Source organism: Haplochromis burtoni, unplaced genomic scaffold (genome assembly GCF_018398535.1).
Source record: "Haplochromis burtoni strain Fernald_Lab_line unplaced genomic scaffold, NCSU_Asbu1 Contig_181, whole genome shotgun sequence".
NCBI lineage: Eukaryota > Metazoa > Chordata > Actinopteri > Cichliformes > Cichlidae > Haplochromis > Haplochromis burtoni.
In genome coordinates this window covers 158,143-176,946 of record NW_024582542.1, presented here as the reverse complement: position 1 = coordinate 176,946, position 18,804 = coordinate 158,143, and the positions used below count along the sequence as shown (strand labels likewise).

The following is an 18,804-nucleotide window of genomic DNA, read 5'->3' as shown; positions in this document are numbered from 1 at the left end:
CACACACACACACACACGAACGACTGATTTTAATTAACAAGCAGCTCAGCTGTATTAATGATGTACACTGAACCTAAACATCTGCCGGGCATCTCAGCTGATTAATTACAATAAGCAGAATAATTAGCAGCAACTCTGACATAACAGAAAGCTGACTTTTTATTTCCTAATGCAAAAAAAGACAAACCTCTGTAACCTCTGTAATCTGTAACTGAACCACTCACGAGGATCATCACAAATATATATTAAAAGCGTTTCCTACTGTCAACCTAATTCTCCTCCATTTAGTTTTAGACCAAAATGGTAAGCCCTCACTTATGTTTTCAAAAAAATTAAATATTACACGAATTAACTATGAATTTAAAAGTTATTAACATCTACAAAGAAGCGGTTTGTATAGATGTTTGTTTTAAAAGCACAGAAATAAAAGATGGAAAAAAAAGACATCGTTGAGATGCTACCACACGGTAACACAGAATTCATTCAAACATGCCTTACATTATAAATGATACTTTTCTTGTTATTAAAGGAAACCGACAAGGATTGTGTCAAGTTTTTAATTTCTTAAATTTGAATAAAAATGACTCAAAGCTATAATAAATTATATTAGAGCATTTTAGAATTGCTTATAGATAAATGAGACAGCATAAATGTTTTTGTAAAGGGTAATAACTAGGACCCTGACCTGGTGTCGTCGGTTTCCTCTGCAGCCTCGTCATCAGCATCCTGCTCGCCGTGTTCAGCCGAGGCGTCGTTCTGCGAGTCCGGAGCGTTCTGAACGGGAACCGCGGGACCGTTGTTGTTGTTGGGATGATTCGAGTCGGTCTGTTCAGATCTGTGCTCGCCTACAGGGAGAAACAAAGTAAAAAAATAAATTAATTAAAAAAGGATTATTTACATTCATCCAGTCAAAAGGAAAAATCATCAAAATTCTATTTGAGAAAGAATTTAATTAGCAACAACCAGGTGAGGCTCTATAGTACAAAACCTGGTTATTTATATACGCTACAATTGTATATAAGAGCCACTGGAAATAAACAATATAAGGAGGTGGGGAGATTATAGACTCAAGAATATTCTCCTTAAAAAAATGTTTTTTTAAATTAAAAGGGACTGAATCCTTCCACCTCTTAAAGTTCTCTGAATCTGATCTCTTTTTGATACATGCTGTATTACTGGGTGTGTGTTTTATGATCTTCTGGATGTTTTGGCACCTTGTAATTCGGCGTTCTCTGTCTTCTTCCCAGAATCCTTCTTGAACATCCTTTTCAACTGCGCACACGCACACGCACACACACACACACACACACACACACACACACACACAAGCAGTGAGATAGAGCAAAGGCTTGAAGATGATCAAAGAGTGTTTTCAGGTGCTATCAGTCCTTCTAACACTGAGTGTTAACAAACATTCGAGAGCAACACTCTGAAAATACACCAGCATCAGAAATCGTCCCCGCTCTTGTGTAAAGCAGCTGGTTTAAGGTGCTAATGTGCTCCTCTGGGGAAAAAAATAGCTCTTTACAGAAGGAAACAACCAATTAAGAACACATGAAAAGACCAGTGCAAGTTTATCCACACCTTTCTGGCAACAGGGTCTTCAGGCAAAACAGGGGCGCCCTCAGGTCCATCACAGGTGATGCGTGTGGCATCACCTTTGGCCGGGAATACGTAGAGGGCCCTCTCTCCCAGCTGCCTCTGGGTGTGGTCGTAGTAGCCCAGACGCCTCACCCTAAATCCAAACGGGAGAATGACTTTAACTTAAAATCTAAACGATATCAATACACGATGCAAACTGCACCCAATAAGCAACGGTAACAAGAGCAGCTTGTGTACGGAGGCACGTGTGGATGAGTCACTGCACTGACCTGCAGAGGTTTTCCTGTGTGATGGTGGAGGCAGGCGGATAAACGCTGTCAGAACCTTTGGGCGAGTAGCTCTTGGTGATCCACGTCACTTTCAGCTCCACCACCTTCACCTGAAGGAAGCAAGATGACATCCAAGTGAGTGTTTACATTCATGAAGAAGTACATTTACACATAAACTCCAATTCATTAAAAACAACTGAACGTGTTAATTAAAAGAATATTGTTCCAGCTGCCTGAATTCATCTCTCGAGTGATCGCTAGCTTTCGCTGTAAAAGTAAATAAACATTTTAATTACAAAAAAATCCCCAAAAGGCTTAAATTAAGATAAATAATTCATTTAATGGTTTTATTGTTTCTTCCCATTTTTTTAGAAAGGGCCCCAAGTGGTCCAACAGCTGTTGGTGTGATTAAAATCAAAGAGCATTTTCTTATTTTATACAGAAGGGAAGAATTCAAAATGTTCATCCAAAGATTTTAATTTAAATTCAGTCGCTTATTATTCAAACGAGAAAAGTTTCAAGGCATAACAAACTCTTATAATAACCAACGAACCCTAAACGAGTTGCTTTCCATCTCACATAATGTGGCTGCTGCATAAAAGAAAAGATTGCATACCTCTTCTACCACCACCCTGAACTTGCACTTCCTGCTGAGCACAGGTTTGACCCCTGACAGCCACTGGACATTGGAGAAAACTTTGGCGGGACCAATCAGGACCTGTCCCGGGTAAAAGCCGTACGCCTCGTCAAAGAACAGACCCTGGATCCCAAAAACAACAAGAACGTCACAAAACCAAGAAGTGAGAGCGCAACATAACAAAGATACAAGTACATGTATGAAGCTTCATCAGTGTAACTTTTATTAAACACACAATGCCAAGTACATTTTTAATTTGTTTTTCTTGAAGCTGCACAAAACCGTGAGGAAAGAAAAAAAAGTCAGCAATGGGATGAATGATCTATACTTCATAATGATGCTCATCAGGGAAAGACTAAAACTTTGGGCCTCTGAAAGCGCAGACCCTCTCATCCTCATCATCTTTCCTGGAAATGCCAGCATTAGTATGTGCTGCTTTTATGTGTGCTTCTTTTATCTCAAACATAACCCTCCACAGAGCAGTTTGGACCTGCGGCACCTTCGTGTCAGAGTAAGCCCGGGATTAAATCGGAAGTTATCTACTAAGCCTAAAATCCTGCTCCATAGTACAGGCTCCTGGACACCTGAAGCTGAGGACTGATCCTCAAATAACAGCGAGCACCAGAAGAAATAAAATACAAAGACGGGAGCAGCACGAGTGGAGAGGGACAGCATTATCAGAGCATGTTCAAACTTAATTTTAACAATTTCACACACAAAAGGAAAAAAAAAAAATGGTGAACAGACAGCTGTCACTTAAATTTCAGCCTCTGTGGGGGCTATGACCTCTGAGCAGCAGCCGGGACAACACACGAACAAAGCGAATGTACCTGAAGTGACAGATCAGAGCCGGTGGCTACGTACCGAATCACTGACGTGTGGACAGACATCATAAAGCTTGGCACCATCTTCCACGCTCATGGAGCACCTGGAGGGAGCGAGACGAGACATTCACTGGATGTGGCACCGATCGACGTACGTTCACGCGATCCAACAGACCGTCACATGGTCACAGTACACACTGCCTGCACACGCACGCACGCACGCTTTACCTGGCTCCATTGGACAGCTTGAGGATGATGTGATTGGTCAGGTCGTACACTTTCCCCAGCCAGAAGTCGTAGGCGATGTAGTCGCCGTACATGAAAGACTGAAAGCAACAACAGCAGGAGCACATCAGCTTCACACTGTGTCAGAGAATTAACTTATGAAGGGCTTTTTCTTCTCGACTCGACTACATTCTGCTCCTCGGTGTAACCTGACTGCTTAAGAGAAACTGAATATAGTAAATGTATCTAAAATCCAACAATATGAGGACAACTTTGGATAACAACATCCAATTACATCATTTTGTGTCCATCGTTTACTCAAACGTAACAAAAGGTGCATTTAATCCTCTTAATGACTGATGCCAGAAATGATCTTTAGAGTAGTTTCCATCCACATTTGTTGATATTCATCTGGGTTTTCCTGCACATACAAACATTTGTCTTCCACCAAAGATATTCTGGCCTTTCAATAAAGGAAAAATCACTTTTAAAATGTGCTTTCAATCCCTTTAAATTTCCTTAAGATAGGGTTTAATTTACTCAACAATTACTCATAAAAACAAGAAAAACATTCTTTTAAATCAATGAAAACCTCTGGGCAGCTGTGGCATAAACCTTACATTGGTTAGTGGTCTTATAAACTTGAAAAACACTGTATATTTGGACCAATCAGAGTTAAATGTATGGTCACCCCCTCAAAGGCACAGTTTGAGGTAACGAAATCTGATTTAAATGTCAAAGTATTAGAATTTATTTCTGCACTTCAGTGCTTAAATTTCTGCAATGTGCACAACAAACGTGCGCGGACGGTGACCTTTTTAAGAAGATCGCCTCGTTAGCACTTGTTGTGGGAAGTGAGTGACTCTCTGCTGTCCCTGTGAGGTGCAGCTGACAGGACAGCAGTGATTATGTTACTGAAATCAGCTGTAAGGTTTGTAGACGAATCCAACAGTCGGTAAAACAGCTACAGGAGTGCTGTGCACCGCATTTGATCTCAGAAAAGGAAATAAAGACTAAACCCATGCAGTGCTGTGAAAGCATCTGTGTGTGAGAGCAAAGGCTAGTTAGCAGCTATGAGCCAGACTCACACTGTGAGTTCCAGCTTTGCGTTTTCCATTCAGTTTAAAATCAGTTTGTTTCCAGAGCTGGTTTGCTCCTGTCGGCCTGTTTAAAAATGTTTCCTTTTAATGCCGTTTCTATTCATGTGTGTGTTTTCTTATTAATACGTTACAGGTCGTATTAGGAAGATGCTAAAATGTAAGATGTTTAGAACAGCAGAGATACTGTAGAGATACTCCACTCTAAGAAGGTCAAATGTCAAACTTTTGCACCACTGTTTCCATCAGGTCGGACGTGTGGATGAATCTGACTGAAGACTAAAACTAAACACACTTCCTGCATTTTTATTATAAAAAGATTTGTAGGTGCATAAAATGCTTTTAATAATAATAATAATAAAAAAAAAAATTGCACACACATACCGGTTAGTGTGAAAAAGAGCTTTTTTCTTACTCCTCAAATGCGGCTGATGTAAAACACATTTAAGGTAGTCGTGCATGCTTTATATCTTTATGTGTTACATAATTCAAAGGTGTGTAAACATCACGCGAGAGGTCTCAAACAGGACTTTTATTTCACTGGTCTCAGCATTTCCACTTTCACGGTTGTAAATAAATTCAGTCCGATTTCTACTTCCTGAGACTCGAGCTCTTGCTCTTTTTAATTTCTCCCAGCTAACTGGGATTAGTCAAACCTGGTAAGTATCGTTTCTGAAAGTAATTATTTTTAGTTTGTTATAGGCTTGCTTAAGAGCCTAACACAGCAGAGGCAAGTATAAAGTGCAGAAAAGCCAAAATGCAATGTCCCCATATGAAGCTACAGAGTCTCTAGAGGTCAATTTAGGAAAGTTGTTCTGACCAGGACCACCTTCCCTGTTATTAGAAGCCTTTGCTTGCAGTAAGAAAAGCAGTTAACTTGAGTAAAGTATAGATTATTTATATAGGACTGTTTAAGGCAAGAACGTGTCACTGAGTGCTTAAGTTGAATTCTCCTCACGTCAAACATCCACAAACGTTAAAAGAAAGCAAAGCAGAGAAACTAATTTAGCTTAAAGCAAAGCAGGGCAGAGGCTCTCACGCTGAACTGAATCTTAGTAAATCTGGTCTTTCGGCTCATCTTCTTACCCAGATGTGCTGCAGGTCTTTGCTGTTGACTGGATACAGAACGCAGTTGGTTCCAACTAATTTCACTGCACACTCGATGTTCATGTTGGTCACGGAGCCACACTGGTTATCCTGAAACACAACAGAGACGCACATCAGCCTGTTAGCACCTCAGACCTTTTAGGAGTTTTTTGCATGCACAAGACCTCGCACTGTGAAGAAAACCTCAGAGCTTAATGTTTCATTTGTATTCAGACTGCGTGTTACACGAGCAGACCTGCAGTAATATTCGGGTCATGCCTGATGCAGCAAATGAAACAGAGTGATGAACAGTGACGTGACTGTCAGAGGGAAAATGAGAGAGCGGCGCAGACAGAGAGAAGGTGAAAGAGTTCCAAACAGGCGGAGGGCCGCACTCACATTAGAGTTGTTTCTTCGCACGAAGTCTCTGATGACGATCGATCGATCTTCAAGTTTTAACTGCAAGAGAAAGAGCAAACGGTTTGAGAAAATGGTGGCTAACGCAGCTGAGTGACTTCATGGTTAAGACATCTCAATGCTCACAGAAGCTGCTGAGTGTGTGACACTGAAATTGGATCATCATCTTCTTATAATAACCCTTACAGCAGAGGAGAACGCTGCACATCAATAACTCTAATGGAGCCTGGACACAGAGCTGGAAATTAACCAGCAATGAAATCTATTCGCACTCGGACCATAAGAGCGCTACTTATGCAATTTGTCACACGGGCATCCCGTCCTCACCCACACGACCACTCGGCAGAGCTGCAACGCCCTCTGAGAGCAGATAAACGACTCTGCTGTCCAAACAAAGAGACGCATTTCACTGAGCCGGCCAGCAGGAGTGTTTATTCAGCACCGGACGAGGCAGCAAACACAATTTCACTTTCAATTGCTAATCAAAACACTGAAATAAAAGAATACAGATCCAGTAAAACTGAAATGGTTTGTGGATAGTCTGAGGGGCGGACAAAGTCACAGCTTGCAGCGATCGGAGAGGGCAGAAAACAGAAGCTGTTGGACTAAACTTGGCATCGGATCAACTCTCAGAGGGAAACATTGTTCCTGTGAACTGAATTCTGCTGTGTCACGCCATGCCTGTGCGCAGGAATCCAGACTGAAAACAGGCCTGCAGTAAATTAATTAAAAAACAAAACAAAAACATGCCTGCTGTAATGAACAATGGCTGAGCAGCAGCTATAGAGAGTTTCAATGCTTTTTGGATGCCAACACACAGATGGTTTATAATTAATGCTTAGAGAACAACGTTAAAAAACGATCAGCAGGTAAACAGCATAAAACGCACTCCTCATGTTCTACCAGGAGTGTGAGCTCCCCGTTATCAGACTGCTTTACAGCCCGCGTCCAAATTCAGTTTCCATGATAGATATACACCTTCTCTGTTCACACATGGGTTTTTCTTTAGAGAGGATACGGTTTAAAATGTTTTTAAAAATCCATTAACTGCTGGCCTGATCTCCAAATATGACTAGATCATGTACACAAACTACATAAAGGATGGGCAACATGAGCTGAAGTGGCCTGGACTACTGAAGACTGCACTTTCTGCCCATGTAAAGAAGTTTTGCTGCATATTTAACCCCTGAGATGTCTTAATGATGTCTTCATTTCAACTGTACATCGCAGTTTTTCTCCTTGATAAAGGAATAGACCCTGCCCTTTACTGTGGATTTTATTTCACTTATATGGATATCTTGGTTTCTCCTTTAAAAAAACCCCAAAAACAAACAAACACCAAAAACAACTCCGGCTCACATACTTGCTGTGCATTTCCTTCACCTTTAAACCACAGCATGCAGGACTTCATGGGTTCATACATGAAACAGATGAAACACCAGTGAACAGCTAGTTTAGGTCAAGGCCATATTTGTGCTTTTCATATGTATACCGCTTCCTTTAAGATACGATTCATTTATCCCAAACTTGGGAAACTCCTTTAATTTCTTATTTGACAGATACGGTAAAACGCTTTACTGCAGCGGTCCCCAACCTTTTTTGGGCCACGGACCGGTTTATGCCCGACAATATTGTCACGGACCGGCCTTTAATGTGTCGCGGATAAATACAACAAAATAAAACTAGTACCGGTACCGGAAAAAAAGAAGATTTATTCATAACACACATGAAAAATGGTAAATGGCCTGTATTTATATAGCGCCTTACTAGTCCCTATGGACCCCAAAGCGCTTTACACATCCAGTCATCCACACATTCACACACTGGTGATGGCAGCTACTGTACATTGTAGCCACAGCCACCCTGGGGAGCACTGACAGAGGCGAGGCTGCCGGACACTGGCGCCACCGGGCCCGCTGACCACCACCAGTAGGCAACGGGTGAAGTGTCTTGCCCAAGGACACAACGACCGAGACTGTCCTAGCCGGGGCTCGAACCAGCAACCTTCCGACTACAAGACGAACTCCCAACTCTTGAGCCACGATCACCCGAAAAGACCCAGGAAAACCGAGTTAACGATCAAAACGATAACAAAATAACGCTGAAAACCGATAAAAAACCCTGAAACTCATACATTTCACACCTGAGCCTCAACTCTCGCGACCCGGTACCAAACGACTCACGGACCGGTACCTGTCCGAGGCCCGGGGGTTGGGGACCGCTGCTTTACTGTACTTAAATGTTAAGTTTACTCTACTTTTAATCATTAAAAGTAGAATAATCACAATTAGAAGTATTTTTGTTACCTCCATAGTGCCAGTAGTTATGCTTGACTAAATGGTATAATGCTAGCTAACTCAGTTGTTGTTGGGCTGTTGATGCCTTTACATGGAACAAACTGCAAAAATTAAAAAAAAAACAAAAACAAAACTTTGAATCCCATGGAGGCAGGTGCTGTTCAGTTTGTGCATAAACACCACGCACTACACCCGAGAGGACAAAAACACCACCTGCTGTTACCAAAAATTCATCTACAAAAATACTGGCGGTGACCAGTAGTACCCTTTAGCCTCCTAGTAGAGACACCTACAGCATGAATTTCAAAATGCTACGTGACTGTGTTCTGAAGTTTTCACATTCATAAGATTTTTAGAAAACTTGACCTTTGACTTCTAACCTTGAGGTCAAGGTCACTGAGACTCAAACTTATTTGAGATTTTTAGTAGAGTCGAGGTGTCACATTCACAAACTTGTGAATGTGATCATGTTGCTTGCGTGCCCGGCAGGGTCAAAACAATACCCCATCAGACTTTTACGGCTGAGGGGGGAAAACGTTCAGGGTCCAAAATCACCAAAATGTGCAAGAGCGAGGTTTTAACGCCTCAGATTGCTACATTAGGTGTTAAGAGTCCAGTCAGGGCAGAAACACAAAAGTGCACCAACGTGAGAATGTAAGACGTGGACCGTTGCTGAAGACACAGGACTCTAAATGGGGGAAGTGACCCAGAAGTAGCTCTTCAGATTCTCTAAATATGAAAAGAAGGTGTTTGAGTGCTTCTTTCATTCTCCTTTAGGACGAAATACACTGAACCACCCTTGAAAGGAACAAGGATAACACAGCCCCCACAAGGGGTTCATTACCTGGGACTTTCCATCAGTTCTAGACCCAAAGAAGCATCTTGAGAGGTGAAACGTCTTCAAATAAACCTAAAAAAGCCTATTTGCCTTCTTTTAAACTCTAAAGATGACACACAATTCACAGAGACACACAAATAGTACAGCTCATGTAAATGTTAACCGAGCGTTATGAGAGGTGAACTCTGAACGGTACACTGCTGTGATAAAAATCGGACTTTCATGAAGTCGTTCACCTGAATGAAGAAGCTCTAAACAAAAACAATGAGCTGCGTGAAAATAAAAAAGTGAATTTCAGGCTTAAAGCAAATTCACTTTGCATTTGTTAGGTCCTCAGTTTGATCGCTGCCATCTTGTAGCCTCATTTATTAATTTTACAGCCTTAGTGAAAGGCAGGAGTGTGCGCGCACACACACACACACACCCACACACACACACACACACACCCACACCCACACACCAGCTCTTCAGCTTTATCTTACACTGTAACCCAACTCCTCTGGTTTCTGGGAGAGGAGCCACTGAGTGTGTGTGACTGTGTGGAGGGGATATAATCGATGGGTCGCCATGTTCCCTTGTACTCGATTAAACATCAGCTTGTCATCTCCTCATTTCTCTGCAGCTCAGGATTAGAGCATGTACACACACCAACTTCTGTCCCTACTTATCTGAAGCTTTTAGCCAAGAGAAGAGCTTTTTTTGGACAGACCCACAAATGCAGCTCTTCTTCATTAATATTCTTTCAGTGCTTTGTGCTGCAGTGCGCTGCTGTAGTCAGAAACGCTGCGTTTAAAGCACAGGTACAGAAACATAACCACCGAGTGCGAACGCGCTGGTCAGGCAGCTGTTAAAAGTGTCCTGTTGGTATCAAAGTATAATCCACTTAACATGTGTAACTGTAATTTTAATCCACCGTACACCTTGTAACAGGATTATGTCATTTACACTCTGTTCCTTAATTCTGCTAGGGAGCTGCATGCCCCCGCGGTGGTAGCGACGACTCTCCAGGAAGAGGTGAAGTTGAGGAGGAGGGACGGCGCTGCCATCCCATCGAGCAACGCGTTACAAAAGTGATAAAGCAAAAACATTTTCCCCTCCTGATACTGTTATCTCTCAGCAGAGAGGATCGCCTGGGCTTACGGCTCTGGTAGAAGCTGCTTTAACCACCAATGAGCTACATGCACCCAGTTTTGTCTTACCCTTGATTCAACTGTATGTTTGTGTTCAGCATCAACACACATGAAACATTAGAAACCTAAACCTTCGAGTTCCTTTTTTATTTAAAATGCGTGAGTTGTACTGATGTCTAAAAATACAAATGGTCACCATCTTACAGTCTACGTCTCTTACTGCCTAAATGAGTGATTTAGGTGGTAATTGAGGAACTAAAGGGAGATTAAAAAAACCCATATATTACACCTTTTTTTGGTTGATCTTAAGTGCTCTTGTTTCATCCAGCAGTGTCTTGGTTGACCTTTGCATTACTTACTCTCTTTTACCATGCGTGTAAGAAAGAGAAAGACTTAAAGGGAGGTAGGGGAAGGGGCAAAACAGCGAGGACAGAGAAAGAGAAAAGACGAGGAGAATCATATACAGTAAACACTGGACAGCCTGGTATCCCCGCTCCAAGTATCTAGATTTTGTCTTCACAGTTATTTGAGCCATACCTGGCCTAGCCCCTTACCTTTCCTTGGAAAACCCTACATAGACCAAGCAACCCCTAACAACACAGCTACTGGGGCCAGTAGATGAGGTGTTTTGGGTGTGTCCTGGAGGGGATCTGGGGACAGAGCCAAAACACGATGGAAGGACTTTGTCTCTCAGAGAGCTTGGGATCGCATCAGTGTCCTGCAGGAAAGGTCAGGACGTCACTGCTCAGACTAGCAGCAGAAACTGAAATCAGTGGAATCAGAGGAGTTTGTGTGTATCTGTGTGATAAATAGTGAAGCTAAATGAAAATAAAACTGAAGTTGTCATTTTTGGCAACTTCAATCACATCGATAGCACTCTGGGCCCCCTTTCCTCGTATTGTAAAACACATGTAAAAAACCTCGGTGTCTACATTGATGGTTCTTTTAAATTGAATAAGCAGGTGAGTGCAGTAGTTCAGTCCTGCTTCTTTCAGTTAAGACAGCTAGCCAAGGTAAAGCCATACCTCCCGGCTAACGTCTTTGACGTGTTATTCACCTTTTCCTTCTTGCAGATTGGACTACTGCAATTCATTGTATTATGGTCTAGACCAGGCCATCATCCATCGTCTTCAGATGGTCCAAAATGCTTTTAGCTTCTTTACACTGGCTTCCTGTCTCCTACAATTTAAACTTTTACTTTTTGTTTTTAAGTCACTTAACGCCCGAGCCCCTCCTTACCTGTCTGAGCTCCTCTCTGCTTATGCTCCAGGAAAAACCATGAGGTCTAGCTCAAAATTAATGCTGTCCATCCCACAGACTAATCTCAAATCTCGTGGTAGAGCCTTCTCTGTGGCAGGTCCCAGACTTTGGAATAGTCTCCCCCTAAATATTAGATCTGCACAAACACTTGAGCAATTTAAATCACAATCGCTGTTTGAAATGTGCTATATAAATAAACTTGACCTTGACCTTAAAATAAGTCAGAAGCCAAGTACTAATGAAAGGTCACAGCTACTAAACTAATGATGCAGAATTAAGATGATTCCAGTGCACAGTAGCTTGAAAAACAACATTATTAAACTTGGATGTTGATAGAAAAACATGACTCTTGCAGAAATACTGATGCTCGCAAAAAAGTAAAAGACAACTTTTAAGTTTTAAGCACAATTTGCTCAGGTTTGTGAATTTACTCTCACATCTGATTTTTCTGCAGAGCAATCTGGTGAGCATTAATTTAGCACAAAAAACAAACGAACAAAAAAAAAAAAAACCTTAAAGAAATCCTCCACATTAGCAGTGAAGCGATGATATCTCCTTAAGGAGCAGAAAGAGTTTGACAGCTTTAAGGTTTGTTTGGAGGTCAAATTAAAATGAAGCAGCGCCGTGACTTTGTGAAATCTGAATCTGAAAGCAGATGAAGGAGGAAGGTTCCTCCTCGTTACTCACATGATGCACACAACTCCTCGAGGCACCTTGAAATCAAAGCTGTGTCTCTGCACCACTGCTGCTGTGGTGATTTATGCATTTCTTCCAAAGCCACAGGTTCACACACACATGCGCACTAATTAAAACTGGACTTTGACACGCTGAGTGAATCGCATATCTCTTGACATTACCGGTAACACACACATGCACACACACGGCTGATTACCCCTGCTACACCGATGGGTCACAGCAAAGCAGTTGACTGTTGCTATGGCTCATATAGAGATGAGGAGGAGGGAGGCGGTATGATGAGGTGGTGGGCACAGACTCCGACAACAAAAAGGGAAAAAAAAAATAAAAATGTTTGTGTGTGGCACTTGCCTCGGAAAAAAGAAGAGCAGCAACCTTGGTTGTCTCTTCATCCATGCTTTTAGGGCAGAAGTGGCCAGATTGATAACAAGAATCGATGGAGGCTTTGATTTTCCAGCCTGATTTGCACGAGTCATTATTCAGGTGCAGCACAAAGATGGAGAGGAAGATGGATGCTGCAGAGAACTGCAGCTTGGGGGCCACGCCTGCTCTCTGACAGACAGCTTTCTATACCGGGCTCACTTCTCCTTCACTCTGTTGTCCACACAAAGAAGACACCCGAGCCACAAACACGGGCGCATTCAGTAGTAACAGGTAACATTTCTCTCCACACACGGCTAACTTCACTGAATATGAAGCCAGAAGGTGAAATTCCACCCACAGATGCTGCTAAAAATTTGTGATAATGAAGGTGCGACGTAGCACAGCTACATCCTGCACCTCCGCCTTCAGCCACAGGCAAACTATGCTTCAGCTCAGTGGCGTTTGGGAGAAAAATCGAAAAAAATAATTTGCAGTTTTGAAAGAAGAGACATGAATGTGAGTGCGAATGGTTGTTTGTCCCTGTGTGTTAGCCTTGCGACAGACTGGCGACCTGTCCAGGGTGTACCCCGCCTCTCGCCCTATGATAGCTGGGATAGGCTCCAGCGCCCCCCGCGACCCTGAAAAGGATAAGCGGAAGTGAATGGATGGATGAAGAAGAGACAAACAAACTGTAAAAGAGCAAGTGAGGCCTTCTGGGTTACGTGGATCCTGTGAGAACTGTGCTCTGGGTGGCTGCTGAGTTGTTTTTATGTGAATGACTTCAATGTTTTGTAAGTGCACAAAGAGTTGGCTGAAACTGGTTTAAAAGCAGTGTGTTAGCATACTCAGTAACTGAGTAAGCCAAGTTCTACAATTCAGGTAATCTGTTGCAGAGCTACTATAGGTTCATATTTCATAGTTCCTGCTTGTTCTGAGCTAAATAGGTACAAGGTACAAGACTGTGTGAAGAACTACTTTTTAACTGTGAAAAAAAAAAAAAACCAAAAAAACCTGCTCATCCCAGAATGCATTGCAATTCTAGACATACGCAGATACTCACTCTGGATGAACTTCTTGAATTTGAACCTATTAATCATCCCGTTGTTGTATAATTTTTTTGTATATATTTTATCCTTGTTATCAATGTAGCACAGTGCTTCATGCTCTACAGCAATCACCACTCTCGCCATTTCTGAAGTTTACCGTTTATTAAGCTACCTGTCTTCACAGGTAGAAACATTTCCATGGTAACAGAGACTTCCACCAATCACAGATATGGTTTCAATTTAGGACTGTGGGCACGGTAGTTCTTTTCCGCGACTCCGGGGGGGGGCGAGTCTGCTTTGGATGATTAAAATATTATGACTCGTAATCAAAATCCCTATGTGGAATCTCAATGGGATTATTACCTCACTGCATGCTGGACTATTTGTGAGCAGCAAGATTTCAGAAGTCCAGAAGAGGTATTAACTTTTCTCAATCATGTAGACATCCAAGTATCAAACAAACCAGATACACCAAAACCTCACATAAAGGTTGGGATGACCATTGAGAAAGACTAAGCTCGTTCACATCAAACACGACGTGAACTAAAGAGGTGAACTGATGCAAATCCACATCCATGCAAGTTAAAAACGTTTCAGGTAAAGCCAGTACACTCAGATGTAAATGTACAGTAGGTCCGTCAGGACGATGTAAATTACATGTGCAAGCTAATTTAAAAAAAAAAAAATGTATTGAAAGTTTTATTTATTTGTGACTCAAAAATACTTAAATGACTTCGCTAAGCAGGTCGCCCTGATAATAACAGACCTACATGCACGGGCAGAGCTTCGCCCCATGCAGTAGCTGAATCAAAAGCTAAATTAGCTCATATATCAAAACACGAGCTGTGTTGTGAGTAGTTTCATGATGTTGAGCTGACTCATCACAGTCAGTCTTTGAGTGGTGCTGCAGTCTTTTCTCACTTGTTGCATTTAACAGTGCACCAACAGCATTTGTCCACTTCCAAAAACTGATCGTTAGTTTATATAATTCATTAATTAATTAGTAATTAATTAAGACTTCACAGTAGAATGGAACAATGTCAGACTCTGCACTGTGGGTCTGCTGAAGCTGATTATGGATAAAACTGAAACGCGTCCGTGTTGAGTTAATGTGAACAGCCTCTGGATCAGATATGTGTGGTGTAGAAGCGACTGATGTAACCGTCTCAAAGGAAACAGGGTCATATAAAACATTTTAGATGTTGTTTGTAGCAGCTTTTCAGAGCCTGATGGTTTATGTTCATAATTAGGGCTGAGCATTTAATCTGTTTTCACCTTCAATTACAACTTTGGTTCCCAATGACTTACAGATTACTGTGATCCCAATGATTTACTGATCATCAAACCTGTTGCCATAACAACAAGCCAATGTTTGTATACACTACGGTTTTGTGACTGTAACCATTGCGTTACACTGACACAGTTTTCCTACCATTTTTGTGTCTTTTAAAAGCCAATTTCATTCTGTGCTGTTATAACAGTCACCAAATTCTATTTGTTTTTATCTTTCAGCAAAGACAAAGTACCTTAATCTTTGACACAGTTTGCCAGTTCCTCTGCCAAGCACGTCTCTATTAAGCATCTAAACATAATGACACGGTGAGTCAGCGTGGGATCACTGGTTTCATTTTCATCAACGCCACTGATTAAAATCTCATAGGACTCAGAAAAAACATTATGATAAATTTCCACTCATTTTACATTTATGTAAATATTTTGTGATGTCCTCCTAATGAAGTAGCCACAGACATAGCATTAGCTAATGTCCTGCTCCACCACGTTGTCTACTAATCAAAAGGTTGATAGTTTAATCCCCATGTCGAAGTATCCTTGGGTAAGATGCTGAACCCCGAGTTGCCCCTGATGCATCCATCAGAGTGTGGGTATGTGAATCTTAGGCTTGTATGAATGCATGCGATTGTGCGTGAATGAGGCGTATAATAACTTTGCGAATGTGTTAAAAGTTAAAACAGCTCTGCAGACATTAACTTGACAGCTGGCGTATGTAAAGGGGCTATGAAAAGAATTCTAGTAATAACTGTGATACACACTAACTAACTGCTAAACACTACAGGCTGCTACTAATTCAGCACTAATTACAATACCGTTAGGAGACCCTTTGAACTTGTGTGGGTTGGTTTGTGCACATTAAAGCCTCTCGCTCTCACACTAGTCTGAAGAACTGCTGTCACAGCTTTCTGATTGGCTGTCTGATGCTGCACAATGAGGTTCTCACATCAGACACTGATTCTACAAGGATGGTGATCTTAAAATAAAGTAAATACAGTAATCCTGAGTTTATTTAAAAGTGATGAAGCAAAAAAAAAAAAAGAAAGATCAATGATTAGTCTTTGCAGTTTTGTTTATAAGGCAATAAACTGCATCACCAATAAATCCTCACACGCTCATAACTCTTCTTGCTGCTGCAGGACAGCCTAGCTGAAGCCTATTGATTTGGACACAGGAAGGGTGCACGGCTCTATTAAAAACAGAGAAGGCACAAATCCTTTTACCGATGAAGACCACAGGGGATCGACAGAAGGACTAATAGCACAGTATCTATTATAGAGCAATCTCCTTGCTGTGTAATTTGAGAGATGAACAAAAAAAAGAAGAAAAAAAACCCAACAAGGAGCACTAAGAGCCGCAAGATAGAGCGCTGTACTGTATATCAGCAGGGAAATGAGTAGCAAAAAGAAAAAGAAGAAAATGCAGTCACAAAAAGGTGGAGAATAGAAGATGGAGACAGGAAGAGGGTGGTGGAGGATACTCGAGAGTCAATCATTAAGACAAAGAAATGGATGTGGGGAAAAAGAAAAGAAAAAAACGTCAGGAGAGAAGATGCCGAAGGGGAGGAGGGCGCAAGGAGCTGGAGACAGGGTGTGACGGGGAGAAAATGAGGATGAGCTGTGAACGTGGTACAGACGAGAAAGCAGCCAGCCCAACAAGTGGGAGATCGAGACAAGTCCCAGGAGAGAGACAGAGAGTGAGGAAACCAGAAAAAGCAGGAGCCAGAAATAGACAAGAGTGCAGCAAAAACAGCAGATAGTAAAATGGAAATACAAAGGGGAAGAGCGAGCGGGAGAAAGTAGACTGTCTCCCCACTGGGCAGGACCAACACTGCAGAGGAAAACAGGGAGGATGGGAAGATGAAGGAGGGAGAGAGAGTGAGGAGGAAAGGAGGCTGGCTCCTTAAGCAAGGCAAGTCACCTCAGAGTGCAGCTATTCCTGTGTGTGTGTGTGTGTGTGTGTGTGTGTGTGTGTGTGTGTGTGTTCCATTATCCCATCCAGTCAGCACCACATTACATCAACAGTCTCTAACACGGCTCTGCGGACGGCTGGCTAGCTGTATGAAGGAAAAGAAATATCGATACAAAATTTAAACAAAAATAATAAAGAGCGAACAGGTCCAAAACATATTAAAAATGTAAAGAAACTAGTGTGGTAGTCTAAAAACTAGACTAAAATTACTCTGACTTTTATTACAAACCCTTGAAGTGGACCTTTGGTGTATATTTCCAGGGGCTTTCTTGGACTCAGTAAGAGTAGCTTTGCATGATTCACAAATCAAAATACTCCTCATTTGTCTTATTTTGAGCCTTTTAGAACAAACCCTTTTAGCTTCTCTGCCTTTACAGTCAGTCTCCATAATCAGCCCTCACATCACTGATTGGCTGCCCCTCATGAAACAGAACGTTTGGTGGGTATGAGGACATCCACTCTTGACATCATACATATAAAAATAAATAAAAGAATTTAAAAAGTCTGAGCTTTTAGCGCATAGTTGAACACGCACTAATAATTAAACTACTTCGTATCAATATGAGTAACCATAAAAGTGAGGCTGAAATCAGAGAGAAGCACATTAGCTCTACCTTAAAAAAAATGAAAGAAATGAGTCACAATAACAAGCGCTGCAGTGAACATGACGTTATTCTGTCCATTTAACTGCGTCAGAGCATGTAAACACCAGATTATATGAAAATCACATCCCACAACAGCTGATTTTATTCAGAATGAAAAAGCTGTGAATGCAGCTGCTGTTAATGAGAAGGTGGAGAAGGTGAAGGAGGTGGTGGGAGGTGGGGGAGATGAGGAGAACGCAGGGGAGCGAGAGAAATGAAGAAGGGTGGGACGGAGATAGAGACACGTTTGAAAAAAGAAAAACAAAAAAAAACAAAAAAAACCTCTCAGACACAACAGGCACCTTTTATCCTTTAAAATCATCAGAACTGATGATTTTATGTCTAAATGAACACTTTAGTCACTTTTCTGTAAAAGCTTGAACGACAAGTCTGACAAGTCGTGATGAGGAACACGCATGTTTCACTTTCAAGTTTGAACACAGTGCTGACAACAGTGGAATTAATGCAGGGATTAAGGTTCCTGTCTGCGCTCGTCTCTCGTGCAAGCATGTCTGCTCACTGTAGACACGGCAGACAGGAAACAAAATTCACCTCCCGGGTTACAGTAAGAAAACCGTGACCTCATACATTACACATCAGTTGGTGTTCTATGCATCTGTTAACCAAGCAGCAGAGAAGGCTAACGTTAGCCCCACTCAAACTAATCTGAGATCAGACTTCAGTTAAAACCGAATGTAACCAACGGCTTCAACGGTTCTTTGATTTACACCATATTAGTACAGACAGTGTTTAACCTCATCCATTAGACTACTCAGGTTTGACTGTTTCATGACTTTAGACTAGTGAGCTAGTCTGATTTTACTCCCCGTCCTGGTCGTGGGCAGGTCTGAATACCTGCTGGACATCTAGTTTAACCAGCTCGGTCTGACAACATCTCAGTGAAAATGAAGTTTAATGTAGGCTGTGTCAGAATAAACTGGCACTGCACCAGAGCAATGTGTAACCAAATTCCCAACAGGCAACATGGACTTTAACCAGCAGGAACAGATGGCTGCTGGTGCCACGATTAGCCAAACTCTGCAAATTAACACAGCACCAGTGTTTACCCACATTTTAAAAGGTCGATTTTAAAAAAAAATAACTAAATTGCC

At 41.8% G+C, this 18,804-nt stretch overlaps 1 protein-coding gene across 3 annotated transcripts in view; it reads right to left on the bottom strand.

Moving 5' to 3' along the window:
• ube2o (ubiquitin-conjugating enzyme E2O) overlaps positions 1–18,804 on the bottom strand; it is a 43,497-nt gene that overhangs the window by 11,787 nt on the left and 12,906 nt on the right. For all 3 annotated transcript variants that reach the window (XM_042225757.1, XM_014337516.2, XM_005934484.3), the window contains exons 2-10: positions 6,140–6,199; positions 5,741–5,851; positions 3,561–3,658; positions 3,373–3,436; positions 2,488–2,631; positions 1,872–1,981; positions 1,585–1,735; positions 1,215–1,272; positions 686–845 (exon numbers count right to left, since the gene is read on the bottom strand). In XM_042225757.1, coding sequence (XP_042081691.1) covers positions 686–845; positions 1,215–1,272; positions 1,585–1,735; positions 1,872–1,981; positions 2,488–2,631; positions 3,373–3,436; positions 3,561–3,658; positions 5,741–5,851; positions 6,140–6,199 — 956 coding nt within the window. The remainder of the gene's footprint in view (positions 1–685; positions 846–1,214; positions 1,273–1,584; positions 1,736–1,871; positions 1,982–2,487; positions 2,632–3,372; positions 3,437–3,560; positions 3,659–5,740; positions 5,852–6,139; positions 6,200–18,804) is intronic.